Raw genomic sequence first — 15,327 nt, 5'->3', positions numbered from 1 at the left:
CCTTCATACTTTTAAATATAAATTTTTTAAATAAAAAAAATCTCTTTTAATTTCTCTCAAATTCAATCTCCTCCGAATTACTCTCTTGCCCTCTTGCTCCCCGCTCCGCATTACTCTCTTGTCCTCTTGCTCGTCGCTCCCTGTGAATTGCATTCCATTAGCCGATGCTGCGTTTTTGTCTCACACCAGTGTTCCACCACATTCTTTTGACTTCTTCTACAAATAAAGCAAACTACGTATATGAAAAATAAAAAAAAATAAAAATTGATCCACTCTGACATAAAAATTCACCATCCCGTTTTGCTGTCACATGAATGGAGAGTAGGATACATGAGGTTAGCATGGCCAGGCTAGGACCTCAAGCCATCATAAGACAAAATCTGTCTCTACAAGATACCCGCTATGGCCACTAATTTTGTTCCAGTATGCATCAGCAAATAGACCATAACTTTCCTATGCCACAATAACTCCCGCAACACTTCCGTTCATATCTGAAGACAACTACTCTCTTACATTGTCAGTATTTTTCTTCTTCATCCAGCATTAAGACTCTTCGATCTGAAGTAGCTTCAAAGACTCTGGACCAATAAGGAATATACGTCGTGAGGTTTGATGTCTGAAAACGACTACTCCTTTATAGGCGGTCCTCGGTATTCCATCCTGGCAATGGACGAATGCCCCCCAAAAATGTAGGACAAAATTAGATCTATCCACAAGAAGAATAATAAGGCATGAAAAACCAGGGAAACATAGATATGTTGTGTTACGCACGGATACACTACATATTATCCACATGAATGATCGTATGAAACCAATAATATATTCAACTATAAAAGTATACCCAAATGTAAGTTTAACCTTTGATTCAAATCACTACATTTACTATTCACTTTCCTACCCAACCAACAAACATACCAAACGAATGGAAACTTCCAGGGAATCCTTATACCTTATTTGATCCAATTGGGAAAATAACTACCATAAACATTCCTGACTTCTGACGTAGAACTCAGCCTTCTAAAATTTATGGACACAATTTTAACCTGGATTTTTGTTTCAAATTTCATCCAGGACTCAGACTAGAGAGATCTCATTTTATAGTTAGTCCAGTGTATAATCTGCCAAGGCAGATTGAAATCAGACATAAAAAATTCAGGGCTCCAATTGCATATTATGATGCATTGCCTTTGTGAATTTAGAAACAAACAGTTGAATTACCTTCCACTCTTGAAATATACCAAATTGGCGAGCAATGTTTTCAAAATCTGACTGATCTCTATACTTGATACGCACATCACCATCTATATTATATGCCTTTAGAACCACGCCAGCTCCATAGACAGGTGTAGCTTTCTTAACAGTATTGGCAAAATGCATAGAATACTTATCCTGGAAATAGCAAAACAATTTTCACATACCATTACAGCATCCCTTTACGTATATTCTCAGACAAAAACACAATGCTGCATCTCACCTCCAGTAAATAGCTCAGATCCATTGATCTCCAGTTAACCTTCGAATAACCCAAAGGAAAATAGCATCATTCTAATAATAAGAAACATATTTCAGACTGTTCATAAAGCGTGAGTACCTTGACATCATTCAGCTTGATTGGCTCCAGATATTGCTTAAAAAACTGTCCCAAACTAGAACCCTGTAATAATTACAGGACTTATAAATTTCAATGAACAAAACACAATCACAAGGATTTCAGAGTAAATGGGAAATAAAAACAGAAAAATAGAGAACTATGATATCCGTTTTGACCTTTTATAGCTCTCTAAATCATTTTAGTGAATGGAAGGATGAGCTACATTAAGGACAATGCAATTCTCCTAGACAAATAACAAAAACTAAGGAGAATGAACAGACAAAGCCACCCTATCCAAGAAATCACTGGCTGAATACAATAAAGAAGCTAAAAGGGAGTAGAGATGTCTGTAAGTTGTCATCAAAAGTTCTAGAAATACACCTTATAGAAGCACATATCCGACATAAGAAAATTATAATTAAGAATCATCATGAACTTTAGTCAATGGATATGCAACAGATAAACAACGTTATAATTAAAAATTCATCCTACTCTAGATTATTACTGAATGCATACCATCTGTAAAGAAAAAAAATTTAAGACAAGATTCCTATTAACAAAGAATAGGCACCTTTCAAGTAAAATCAAAGTGTATCCCATGGCACAAATTTATTTTAGTTTTCACCAGACCAATAAATATTTTTTAAACTGAGGTTCATATAAGATGAACACCTGCAAAGGTTCTACAGAAAATAACTAACAGGTATAAAAGGTCAATCTTCTATGTACAATTAGCAAACTTACATGCTCACCAAAATTATATGTTCTGCACACTTCAGGTCGGATAAACTGTCGCCCTTTGTGATTTTCTTTTAGTCTCAACCAGTCATCCCAGTAAGTGAAATTTTGTCAAAGAAAAATTTATGTACAATTACAGATTTACTGAAATTAAACAAGTGTGATTTCGAAATAAGGAAATCTAATACAAAGCTTGGGCTTGGGAGAGCCACACTACAAAAGCTAGCGTTTGGAAATCCGAAAGCCTTATAAATTATAAATAGGAAACAAGTAATTGGATCCTGTAGATATGTAATTTAATTCAATGTAAACACATAAAATATAGAAAGATGTGCAGCTAGAGATTTCGGAATTTATTCACTATTGTATCCTTATTTACAGCATAATTTCAATAAAAATAAAGAACAATGTGTCATGTTAGACACACATTTCAATAAAACTTCGTGATCATAATATCCCACCATGCTTCGTATACCTAACACTCACAAAGGATGGTTGTGCGCTAGCCCTTTGATTAGTCCCAAGAAAGCACTGGTGTCACCACCCTGTTGCTCAATTAGAATGGAGAGATATGATGGTAATTGAATGCCGTTTACAGGAGACGTGTTAGAAGTAACACAACCAGATATTCATGGCCCTTACCCTAGCTGGACTCTGATTTAACCTTGAAGTGGTGCACAATCAAATAATGTTTGGTCCATTTCCTCCTATGGTATGGTTAGCAAACAATCACTGGAAACGAGAAAATTACTTCTACAAGATAAGAACTCCTTTAATGTTTATTTTTTCAAGTTGCTTAATCACTTAGTATAGCTAGGTTCAATGCATCATAAGAAGCAATGGTATCATAATTGTTCTCTTGATTGTTTTGACTAGTTATCTTTGCAATTCTCTGTATATAAATAAACTCGTTCAGCTGGGTGGAATAATAACTTGAGCAACTTCAGAAATAATTATTTCTCTTCCAGCATGGTATCAAAGCTTCCAATGACTTTTTTCAGCAATCATAATCCCTAGATACCTTTTGGCTACCGCCACACTGTCTGGTAACCTTGCCGGTGACTATCATTTTCAGGCAACCATTCCAGTGACCAATAACTTTTCAGGTGACTTCAGAATTTTTCAGGCACTGTTTCTTGTCACTGTCAGAACTTTTCTGGCAGTTTTCTAGCCACTGTTATATTTTTTCCTGTAACTATCAACCTGTCCCAAAATTCATTTTGCTTCAACTTTTTGGTGCTGATCACTGTTCTGCATGAACAACACCAATCTTTTCCAAGCACCCAATTGTTCCTCTTTTCTTTGTCTTTGTTCACTACAGGAGGTGATGTGCCTCCTTCCTACAAATCTCCATTGAGGAAAGCATTTTGGACATCTGGTTGAGAAAAAGAGAGCGTTGTGGAAAAGCATTCATGGCTATAAATAAACGGACAAAAACCATCTTTTCCACCGGAAAAAAAGTGTCACCATAATTGAATCCAAAAATATATGTGTAACCTTTGGCCACAAGACGAACTTTGAAATAATCAATAGTACCATCTGGACTAACTTTGATAGCAAAAACTCACCTGCAACCAATAACAGATTTCCTAAACATGGTAATGGGACGTTTCATTATTTTGAAGAGGACTTAGTTCATCTAGCATGGCCTAACGTTAACCAGGATAGGCTAAGGCATCACTGGCAGATTTAGGAATGGACACAGAAGAAATAGACGAAAGGTAGGCATAAAAAGGTGAAGATAATTTATAGTAACTCAAAGTAATATAATGTGGAGAAGGGTTATGGGTAGAACATATACGGAGAGCAATTGGACAGTCAATCTCAGTTGCCAAAGCATGAAGAGACAAAAGAGTTGACACTTGATTTGATCCACTTGGTGATTATTGGGAACGATTATAAACCTGAAGTGGTGGTGAAGGAGTAGAATCTAACAGTACACACTAGGCATAACTAGAGGAGCACAAACAACATGAATATTGATTGTAGTAGATGGAGACACATAAGAAGAAGAAGGACCCTTAATGTAAAAAGAAGAGTAATAGAAGGTGACAGCGAAGAGGAGGTGCCAAAGAGGAGGTTTGATGCACTGCCATACGCAGCAACAAATATCTCAGATCCGTGTCTTTGAACGGTGTGTGAGGCCGTGTGGTAGTCGCTTGAAGGCAATCCGATTGGTGGGGTCACTGACCGCAATAGTGGCTCTGGTGACAGCGACTCTGATGGCCATTCTGGCAACAACTCTAGCCGTTGTTGCAGTTACAACAACAAAAAAATACACCTGGAGAACCTAGCTCTAGATACCAAGTTAAGAAATAAACTTTAAGCCTAAGTCAAACTCATAAAATCAGTTTATAAGGTGAGGTTTTCACCCACTTATATATTATAAATTAGCCTAATCTTTAGTCAATGTGGGACTTCCGACAACCCCACTCAAACCGAGGCATATATATCTCAAGCGTGGGACTAGAAATTAATGGGTGATCCGATTGCAGCCCGATAGCAGGTGAAACAATATACCCAACAAACAAAAAATTTCGCTAGGATAGACTCCAACAAACTCCGATACCATATTGAATATAATGAAAAACTAGGTATAGGATTAATCTACTTTGTGTAGAAAATAAGCATAAGGTACTTTATTTATAATCAAGAAAATATGGGCTAAGCCCAAAATACAAATAATGATAGGAAAAAAAATGATAACAGACAACCAGAAGATAAAAGATAAAAGATAAGATATCTAAGACATCCATGTAGGATGTTCGTGCCTAGCCCATAGACTTGTCTCATGCAAACCTACAATGCTACTATCACCACCCTCATTGCTCATTTACAATCGAGATACATGATGGAAGACTCTAATACCAATTAATAAGCACTCAAATGCTTAAGAAACCCCATCTTAAATGCTAGCTATTAAGAGGAGAAAACTAAATCACTTAAGTACTCCATAATACCCAAATGTATCAAACACTATGACGAAACAATTAGAACTTGACATGACTGTTGTACAATTTATCAGGGAAATAGGCTATGTAGTCCATACTAGCCTAACAAGTCTCACCTGTTAAAGCGGTTTTTGTGAAATTGAATTAGATTTTAAAGCCAAATTCTAGGATAAAATCAAAGCCTATCTTAGACATGCTATTAGACCACTCACATTATCTGCCCTCCAAAAGTCTGTCTAGGTGTAAAAGGATGTTATTATTGGGTCATTCTAGTTCGCTCATGCTCTAAATGTCCAGTCCTCGGAAAGGTGTGCATTGAGATCTCATTTCAACTAAAAATAAGACCAACGTAATCCTCTCAAAGTTTTAGGTAGTCTTCATTTTACAAGTCAATTTTGTAGAGTAATGTTGTAAGCCCAAATTTTAAGAAAGTGTATAAAATTATTATGGTGAATATTTCCAATCTAAGATTTTATTCCTAGGCCTAACGGGGTGCTGTTATTAGTTGCTTTTGTCTATGCTCCAAATGTCAAGTTTTAGGTATGAGGGAGCGTGTAAAATCCCACATTGATTAGATACACAATAGATGTAATCCTTATAAGGCTTGAATAGTCCTCACAATACAAGCTGGATTTGAGGGATTAAATTAGTCTTTAAATCCAAATTCTAAGAATTATAATTCCTATGTGATAAATACTTTTACCAAGATTTCTTCGTTTGAAATCCGCCAAAAAAGACAAATATGGCAGACACCAACAAGAACAACTACTGAAATATCAAGGATATGCCCTAGGCCATTTTGGTGATAACTCATCCCATATAGATCTGGCCAGCATCCATCCTAACCCAGGAAAGAAATCTGATCGGTACAGTTCATCTGCAAATTAGAACAAACAAATTTCATCAGAATGGCAGCAGTAATCTTCTGAGATATCTTCTGTAAAAATATGATTTGATCTTGTTAATCAGGGAAATGTGTATCATTGATAAAAGTTAACAGTGTATGTAGATGATCTCGTTTTTACAAACTCGTTTCTATCCATGCAAAATTATTAATGTGCTGAAAAAACCAAATAAATATGAATTGAATTCCAGTACTTGTTTAGTGTTCAAGTGAATTTAAAAGAAAATTGTGACCATAGAAGGCAAAGGCATGGAAGCTATAGGCAAAAAGTAGACAAGGAGGTCCCAGAAATACCATTGCCTTTAAAAAAAGCTTGATCCCTTCAACTAAAAGATCATGTCATCCTCAGCATTATTTATTATTGTATGAAAAAACGAAATTAAAAATTTTCGTACACAAAGCATTAATCATTTGCTTCTATACTAGATTTCCCCTGGGTTTCCATCTGTGTCAAAACCTCTTGTTAAAGGGTCCACACATTCATTCACTAGAGATGGAGTTACAGTTTCAGGTGCGGGTGTCAAAGAAAATGGATTGACACCTGTCATTGAAATTTTCACCTTTGGAGACAGCAAGGCCCAAAGCCAGAACTCTAATACCATTTATAAGAACAAAAAATAAAATATTCTATTTCTCTTGTTCCTTTTGAATAATATGGCCACTGATTTATAGACAGAATCCGTTTTAAAAAGGAAATTAAATCTGCTGCAATCAAGGAGAAATATCAGAAAGTAAAAAATAGCCTATGATCATAATTCAGAATTTATTCAAATCTAATTCTGAACACATTTATTACCATATCAAATCAAGACATGAATTAGAAAATAATTGATAGAAAATTAATGAAACCTACAGATGAATAAACTTACATGGATCATGTACAAATTGCTTTTGTCCATTATCATTCCACGAGGAAACAGCCATAATAGACCTAGAATAGATTAATTATGAACAGAGATCCCAAAGTCTTATAAAACTAGCATAACAAATCAGAAAAAATTAAATTAATCATTCTGCCCTTATTGAGCACATACTTATCCTTGTCAAGGAGAGTTGCTGCAGCTTCAAAATAATCAAAGAAATCAGGTGCTATATCCATGTCATCTGAAGATTGGATGAAGTTGTTGCATTAGCTTCCACGTTTTTACTAATGATAAAAAGAATTAAAAAAATACATAATGTAGAAAAGATATAGCCCATTTCACCTTCAAGGATGATTACTCGGCTGAAGTTATGCTTGTAGAACAGCTGATCTAAAGCCCACTTGTAATGACCTGATAAATGTATCAATTGAATATTCCTTTCAAATAGAGAACAAATAACACGAAAACAGAAAAATACTCTTACGTGCAATGTTGTAGTAAGCAATTAACTCTCCTGGTCGTTCAGTTTGAACTTGTTCAAAATCCAAGTGCTGCATCAAACTAATATTATTAGTACAGAGAACCTGTTTTTTTCATTAGCAAACTATTAGCTCCGTCAATAACCACATATATAAAATTATTGAGATCAAAATAACTTTAGTGATTGTTCTATATCTCTACAACATCACTATGCTAAGAAATGAAACCCATCTGTATTTCTATTATCCAATTTAGGCTAAAGAAACAGACTGCTTAGGAAATAAGGTATCTTGGCTTGCACACAAATATCTTATTATTGATACTGAAGAAACGTGTTATTAGCTCCAGGATTTTAATAACCATGCTAATTTAATTTAGTATCATTATAAAAATTAAGTTAATCATTGATCATTAACAGATTTACAGAAATAAACACAACTATAGCTAACTGTCTGTTTACACACATTAGTATGCACAACACAACATGTAATTGGCCTTTGGAATACTGATCTGATTTTCAAAGTTCAGCTCATTTATATAAATGCATATACCTGCATATAAGATAACTGATCATAGTTCAAAGCCGTACTTTTAACATCTGGATTTGATCCATCCTGAATATATAATAAAGGACTACAATCAGCTATTTATGTTGTATTAATATTTTTTGGTTCACAATCAGCTGTTAATGTTGTTTTTGCATTTGCATAACATTGACAACTTTTGAATAATTTCATGGAGATAAAAGAAACTCCTTCAAAGCGGAAACCATAATGCTAAACAAATAAAATACCTGAGATACAAATAAAGGAAATCTTGAAGAAATGGGCCTTTGGTGTCTGTTAAAATAAGTAGATTGTGGCTCAGACAGACAAAACAAAAAAGTTGTTGTTATAATAAAATAAAGATCATATGTTTATAATTCCATATATCAAGATCATATTTGTATTATCAGTAATGTTTATAATTTATTCTAGTATCATACACTTAGTAACACAAAAAAGCAAATCTCCTATTTCTGTTGTACTGATTTTGTTTTCTCGCTATTTATAAATGACTCGTGTTGTCATAAAACAAACAGTTTCAGCTCAATACTACCCTTTTCCTTATAGTTTAACGTCACACATAGAATCTCTGGAAAACTGTGTTTTCCCATGGACCCTGTCTTTGGGTGGAAATTCTTTCTTGGTTAATCCTTTTTGTTTCTCTCCAGGTTCACTCACTATTCCTAATAGCTGTTTTTAATGTCTCCGACGACTTTACCAATGACATTTGTTTTCTTTGGTGACCACATTGTTGGGATCATGTTGTACCTATCTATGCAACCATACAAATACCTGCACAAAAAACATGCCTATGTGCCCTCACTCAAGCATCTTCTCCATGTAGTTGTGTCTCCCTTACCAGCACATGCAGCAAGGACTGAGGATCAACAACCTCTTACCCAAGTTGCCTTATCCTTGTTCCTATACCCTTGTAGTTCTAGCTACGTTGAAGCTAATTTGGTTGCTCAATCTTCTTTTTCATTCGCATACATTTTATTTTTGTATTTTTTTCAGTTTTTGAAAAATGGATTCAAGTACCAACCCTACGTCTGAAACATGTTTTGTCATCTTCTCTAACCATCCTCTTACTATTGAGAAGATAGACGAGTCGAACTATTCCATTTGAACTTCTGAAATCCGGAAATGGATCAGCGGGTTAGACCATAAGTCCAATCTCACCACCGCAGCTGAATTTGTAATTGTATGAACGTTTCCATTTATTGTAGTTTGAGCTTATATAATAGTCATGCACTACTAAACTTAGTTATTTTAGAATTATGGAAGTATTGTTTCCTATTTTAATTAATTATGGTGTTAGAATGTTGAATAGGTATGGTATTGTATTTATTTTCTCATATGACGCAGACTCTTACAAGTCAGGTCCACAAGTCAAGTCTAGAGATCTTCAATGAGTCTGATAACCTTAGATATCACCACTAGATTCATCAACTCTAGTGAATAACTGACAGACATATTCACCAAGTTTCTATAAGAACCAGAGATCCAATCACACTTATAGCAAGCTCAACACATATGAATCACGTTCCAGCTTAAGAGGTAATGTATAATTATACAATAAAGATCGTATCTTTATAACTATACATGTCAAGATCATATTTGTATCATTAGCAATGTTTATTATTTATTCTAGTATCATACATTTGTTATTGGAGGAAATCAAATCTACTTTTTATTGTATTGACTTCATCTTCTTAATATAAATAAATCACTCTTGTTGTCACAGAAACACAAGGTTTCAGCTCAATACTTCTCTTTTTCGAATAGTTTAACAATTGTATTATCAAGTATAAAAGATTAATAGATCAAATATGTTATACTATGATGCATACTTTAACACAGAATTAATAGTCCTCTCCAGGTAATCAGCACGATTACATGCAATGATCACAACAGCAGCCACCGGAACCTAAAACGTTCAGCACAAAGAATCATGGAATAAACTCTAGAAAGAATAGAAGAAGAAGCAAATTGTCAAACATTCAGCTCAACCTGCATTTTATCAGTCAGCCTCTGTAGGTCTTTTCCTGAAATATTTATCCATAAATGGTAAGTATCTTGGATATCTAATATAGAAAAACACCTCATTAGATTGTTTACAAAATTCCAGACATGGTGAACAACAGATATGTTTGTATTTATATAAAACATCAAATACTTGGGTAAATCCTAACAACAATACTCAGCATAGTGCAATACTAATCAAGTCTAATTCTAAAGGAAATGTCAATACATCTTTGGTATCATACTCTGGTGCAAGCTTTCATGTTAGTAACAGCTTCAACATTTTGATGGTCCATATCATGTTTTCATCGATAATGGTGCAGGTTTAAGTATTTGTGCTGCTGATTATGATTTCACATATTACTCTTCAACTAACCAATTTGTTACGTGTCCCTTCCATTATTAAAAACCTTTCAAGTATTAGCCAATTCGCCAAAGATAATTCAGTTTTTTTTTTAATTTCATTTTGATAAGTGTCTTGTCAAATCCCAAGGAGCGAATAAAGTTATTCAATGAGTTGTTGGTGTTGATGGACTTTATTCATTCAATAATCTCCAGATTCACAATCGCTTCTCTCAACTGAAGTTGTCCTGTCAATCTCTTACCAATAAAGTATGAAACTTTACTATGGAGACAAGGGACAGGTATAATCAAACCAGCACCTTCCCTATTGTCATCCCTACTCTATAAGCTTATTCAAATAAGCTACAAGAGTTTAAAGAAAGATAATAAGACATCTTCATAAGCACAACCATATAAGCTCAAACACCCCCTCAATCACATGTTAAGTACAAGCGATTGAGAAAGATATCCACTACCACCACCACCATTCAAAAAGAGAATGATCTTATTATTTATTATAACATACTTTCCAGATCTTGTACAAGAGACTTCATTTGTCCACATTCTTGGTCTCTACGTTTCCTCTCTTCTGAAAGAATCCAATACAAAAAAACCAATTTAATTTGATAAAAATATTATATGCAAAGGAGACAAAAGATCAAATAAACATGTAATCCAAAATAACTACTAATAAGTATAGGCTCATATATTCAACTATTAAACTTTGTTACTTAAGGAGAACCATTCTTTTGTCACAGAAAGGGCCCAAAGGCCTAAAATAAGAAACAAAAATATTAATGAAAAGCCACAACAATAGTAACACCCATAACATCCCCCAAAAATATCTCATGTATGTTTCCAAGGATTGACTCCCAAATATTAAGACGGTTAAGAAGTAGACTTTAAGCCTAACTCAACTCCACAAAACCGACTTGTAAGGTGAAGTTTGCACCCACTTATATACTCTAAATTGGCCTTATCTCTAGTCAATGTGGAACTTCCAACACACCCCCCTCACGCTGAGGTATATACATCTCGAGCGTGAGACTAGGCATTAATAGATAATTTTTATTATTCTTGAGAATAAGAGAAAAGATACAACAAACAATTTATACTCAAAGATACACAATAATCACAGAGACAGTTAGCATCCATCTGGCAATAGTTGGCAAATCTAACTAACTTCAACAAATTGCTAACTAGCTCCAGACGAGGCAGTGGAATAAATGCTCCTATATACAGTATTCACACACCTCCCACAAACTCAAGGTGGTTGGTTGTTTGTTGAGAAGAAACTCAAGCACTTTGAGTTTGTCACTCAAGAACAGAAAGCCAGTTGGGGAAAGTGGCTTGGTCAAAGCATCTTCCATTGATCCTAAGCTGGAATATGTTGAATAGATAGTTGCTTGGGCAATACTTTTTCTCTGACAAATTACTAGTCAATCTCCATATATTTGGTTCTAGCATGTACAACAGGATTATAAGCAAGACCTACAGCACTTTGATTATCACATAATACCTTGGGAGTAAGAAAAGTGATCCCAAGTTCACTCAGAAGAATTTGAATCCATAATATTTCAGAGGTAACTTGATCTATGCCCAGAAACTAGTCTAACGAACCAAGATGTTATAGAGAAAATATGTTACTTAGTTGATTATTAAGAGACTGAACAAGTTCAGAAGAGCTCGCTATAACAATAATATCATCAACATTGGAAAGCAAGTAGACAGTACATTCTTTGGTTTTGTAGATAAAATTTGAAGGATCTTAATTGCTTGACTTGAAACCAAAACAGAGCAATGCTGATTGTAGTCTTTTGAACCAGTGTCTAGGACCCTGTTAGAGGCCATAAAGAACTTTCTTGAGTTTACACACCAAAGATTTATCAACACATTCAAAACCTGGTTGTTGTTGCATGTATATAGACTTGTTATTTTCATCATCATATTAGAAGGAAAAGTAATTTTGGTAGTAATGTAACCGTGGCCAGCCATTTATGAGCATACAACTTCTGATAAAATAAAATCCCTTATTTGTACGTAGAGCAGTCTGGTCATCCTTAGTCCACATCCTCATTCTTCATCCATAAAATTTGATAGAACACCAATCAGTGGCTTTTGCAACTGAATCATAGAATTCACACAATACAGAAAAAGGATCATTTTACCAAAGTCCCGTGACTCCTACAATTATTCTCAGTCAAAAGTCCAAACCTACAGAACTACACCACTCACTACTCCTTATTTCACATACTACACATTTATTTGATAATACATAACTGCTCCTAACTTTTACCGAATACTGAAAACATTACAGTCTCTATTACACTCATATCTAATAATTCATATGTGCTCTTGACAAATATTACTGGTTCCCATCCTATATTCACTAAGATTCTGGAACCGTATGAATTCATCTAGCTTTGAAACCTGTTCAACCTCCCCACAGAAGGACTATCATGCACACAATGCTCCTATCAAGTGAAAGCTTCCACCAAATCTCCATCCTGCTGTAAAAAATTTGATACTTCTCCATCTCTTGGCAGTGGCCTATCTTGTCAACCTTTTGAACTAGTGTCCAGATTTTCTGCAAGGAAGACAATAGATTGAGTCATGATGCCATTGGACTCCATCCTGAACCTCCTCCCTCTGACTTTGAAAGACTAGCAGAGGTTTAAATGGATTAACATCAACTCAAAGCCCAGTAAATCAACCTATGATTTGGTCCACTGTATTGTTGACTATTTTCAATCCTCATCGTCCTCCCCACCCTATTCCCCGTACAGCAGAGTAATAGTTGGGTAATACTGCGTTACCAACGAGTGCAGGAATTGCAACCAAACTACTAGCTAGAAAATGTCACCAGAGATTGGGTGTACATTCCAGAACAGTCAGATAATGTTCATAGATGAGCCATAGGCCACAAATCAACTCATGAGCTTGAATATTCTGGATTGCAAACGTCACCAGGGAAAATTCATGTCCCCCAACCAATTAACAGGGTTTCCATATCCTAATCACTGCAATATTTCCCTCCAGCATTAACGAGTAGACCGAAGGAGACAATTTTAGTAATAATCACGCAACCATTCAGGACGATATTCCACAATTAACAAAAAACAAACCTTCTAAGGCCACAATTCGTCCTTGTTGCAAGCTAATCTGGTCAATCAGTGATCGCATTTGACTTGTACAATGGTTTTCAGCTTCAATCTGTTAAACAAGGATCAGCCACGATAATAATGACTCACCAAATATTAGATGTGGAAATATCGAATATAGATTTATATGAGAAACGGAGGAGTTCAGTTACAGCTGCAGCTAGGCGATCAGCATATCCTGATTGTGTTGCGAAAAGCCTCATCTGAACAAGCATAAACAACATGTTAAATTAACAGAACCGTCGAAAATACAAAGTTAGGGTTAGAGACACAGACAACACCTGGATATAGATGAAGATCCCGGCTGCAACCAAGAGGAGGAACCGAAAATCACAGAAAACTTTCGCCATTTGCTATAGCACAAACACTGAATTACTACGCAACAATATAGCAGGTTTTTCAGATACATTTCGTAAGAACAATTTCTATGCATAGCGCTCAGGTACCTGTAACTCCTTCAGTCAACTCAATTCCCAGACGATGAACGATGATCCAATTGCCTAACTTGTCGTCTCGGGTAGTTTTTAGTTTTAGGTTTTAAAACTTTTAAAAATAAAATTAGGTGATATGAATAACTTCTTATTCTTGGAAGAAATGGATATTTTATATTACTTTACCCTTTTTTATTATAATTTTAGTCTCTTTAATTTTTAATAATCTTTCATATTTTTCTAGAATTTTGGTGTTAATACTTTAGAAATCTACTATGTTGATTCAGTTCTATATTTTCTGTGTTTTATTCATTTTATTCTTATCCAATTGAAAATAGCTCTATTATTTATGGTGTAAAATTTCTTTTTAAAGTTATATTAATAATAAAAAATTTAAGCATTTATATAATTTTTTTTTAATTTTTAAAATAAAATTTCTCTTTTTAGAGAAAATCAATATATATATATATATATATATATATATATATATATATATATATATATATATATATAATGCGCGTACATTTTAGTAATGTGTACCGGGTTTTAGTAGACAAAAATATCTTTATATATGATGCTTATATATCATGGATTCTAAGTTTTAAGGTTAAGGGTATTTTAATAATTTTCATTCTCAAAACTAAAAAAAAAAAGAAACCCCCAAAACCCTTACTCACCTCTCTCACCTCTCTCATTCCTCTCAACCCTTTCTCTTTCATCTTTCTCATTCCAATCTTTTTTCTATCCTACTGTAGTCCCAAATGAAAAAAATCAAAAATAATTGTTGTTAAACAATCTTACAAAAAAAATGATTTTATAATGAATTTTCATCTTATAAATTTTGTCTTATTTAATTTTATCCAATTTTCACAAGCAGGAATTGGTAATTGATCTGGAAAAAATCAGAAATACTCGCTATTAAACAATTTCTTATAAAAAATGATTTTATAATGAGTTTTTATTTTATAATTTTTGTCTTATCTAATTTTATCTAATTTTCACAAGCATGACATATTGGTAATTGATCTGGAAAAAATCAGAAACACTCGTTGTTAAACAATTTCTTACAAAAAAAAATGACTTTATAATGAGTTTTCATTTTATAATTTTTGTCATATATATTTAGAGATGATAATTCAACATATGCAGATGAAATTAGAAAGGTCAGTAAAGATGCTGAAATTGAAGGGATGTTGTACAAAAGCAAATTATTTAAAGGCAAGTGTATCTAAAACACGTTCTACCAATTCTAGAAGCTGATTGGTGTATTAGTTTTGGAAAATGACACTTGAACAACCA

At 34.1% G+C, this 15,327-nt stretch overlaps 1 protein-coding gene across 4 annotated transcripts; it reads right to left on the bottom strand.

The window, feature by feature from the left end:
• Positions 1–241: 241 nt before the first annotated feature.
• On the bottom strand, positions 242–14,169 carry CGL1 (alpha-1,3-mannosyl-glycoprotein beta-1,2-N-acetylglucosaminyltransferase). 4 transcript variants are annotated; one of them, XM_088107510.1, is made up of 19 exons: positions 14,044–14,169; positions 13,879–13,950; positions 13,750–13,800; positions 13,562–13,649; positions 10,963–11,025; positions 10,083–10,117; positions 9,923–9,999; positions 8,321–8,366; positions 8,079–8,141; positions 7,532–7,598; positions 7,390–7,458; positions 7,219–7,288; positions 7,054–7,115; positions 6,068–6,157; positions 2,336–2,430; positions 1,592–1,654; positions 1,475–1,513; positions 1,219–1,389; positions 242–660 (listed from the first exon to the last, which is right to left on the bottom strand). In XM_088107510.1, the coding sequence occupies exons 2-19, from the start codon at positions 13,945–13,947 to the stop codon at positions 544–546; spliced, it is 1,335 nt and encodes a 444-aa protein (XP_087963636.1). In that variant the 5' UTR covers positions 13,948–13,950; positions 14,044–14,169; the 3' UTR covers positions 242–543. The 4 variants fall into 4 exon arrangements, with proteins under 4 accessions (XP_087963636.1, XP_087963637.1, XP_087963638.1 ...); XM_088107511.1 differs by having other exon boundaries at positions 13,879–13,972; positions 14,044–14,113; XM_088107512.1 differs by having other exon boundaries at positions 13,879–13,964; positions 14,044–14,086.
• Positions 14,170–15,327: the final 1,158 nt, after the last annotated feature.

This window comes from Vigna umbellata, chromosome 2 (assembly GCF_029865625.1).
Source record: "Vigna umbellata cultivar VRB3 chromosome 2, Vumbellata_1.0, whole genome shotgun sequence".
Classification (NCBI taxonomy): Eukaryota; Viridiplantae; Streptophyta; class Magnoliopsida; order Fabales; family Fabaceae; genus Vigna; species Vigna umbellata.
Note: the sequence above shows the minus strand (reverse complement) of the source record. Positions and strands in the feature narration are given on the sequence as shown.

Excerpts from the sequence above, each read along its gene's own strand:
- CGL1 (XM_088107510.1), bottom strand. The coding sequence starts at position 13,947 with ATGGCGAAAGTTTTCTGTGATTTTCGGTTCCTCCTCTTGGTTGCAGCC. Across the intron at positions 6,158-7,053 it reads GCAATTTGTACATGATCCAT|ATGAACTGTACCGATCAGAT; the intron begins GTAAGTTTATTC and ends TCTAATTTGCAG. Across the intron at positions 1,655-2,335 it reads CATATAATTTTGGTGAGCAT|GGTTCTAGTTTGGGACAGTT; the intron begins GTAAGTTTGCTA and ends TAATTATTACAG.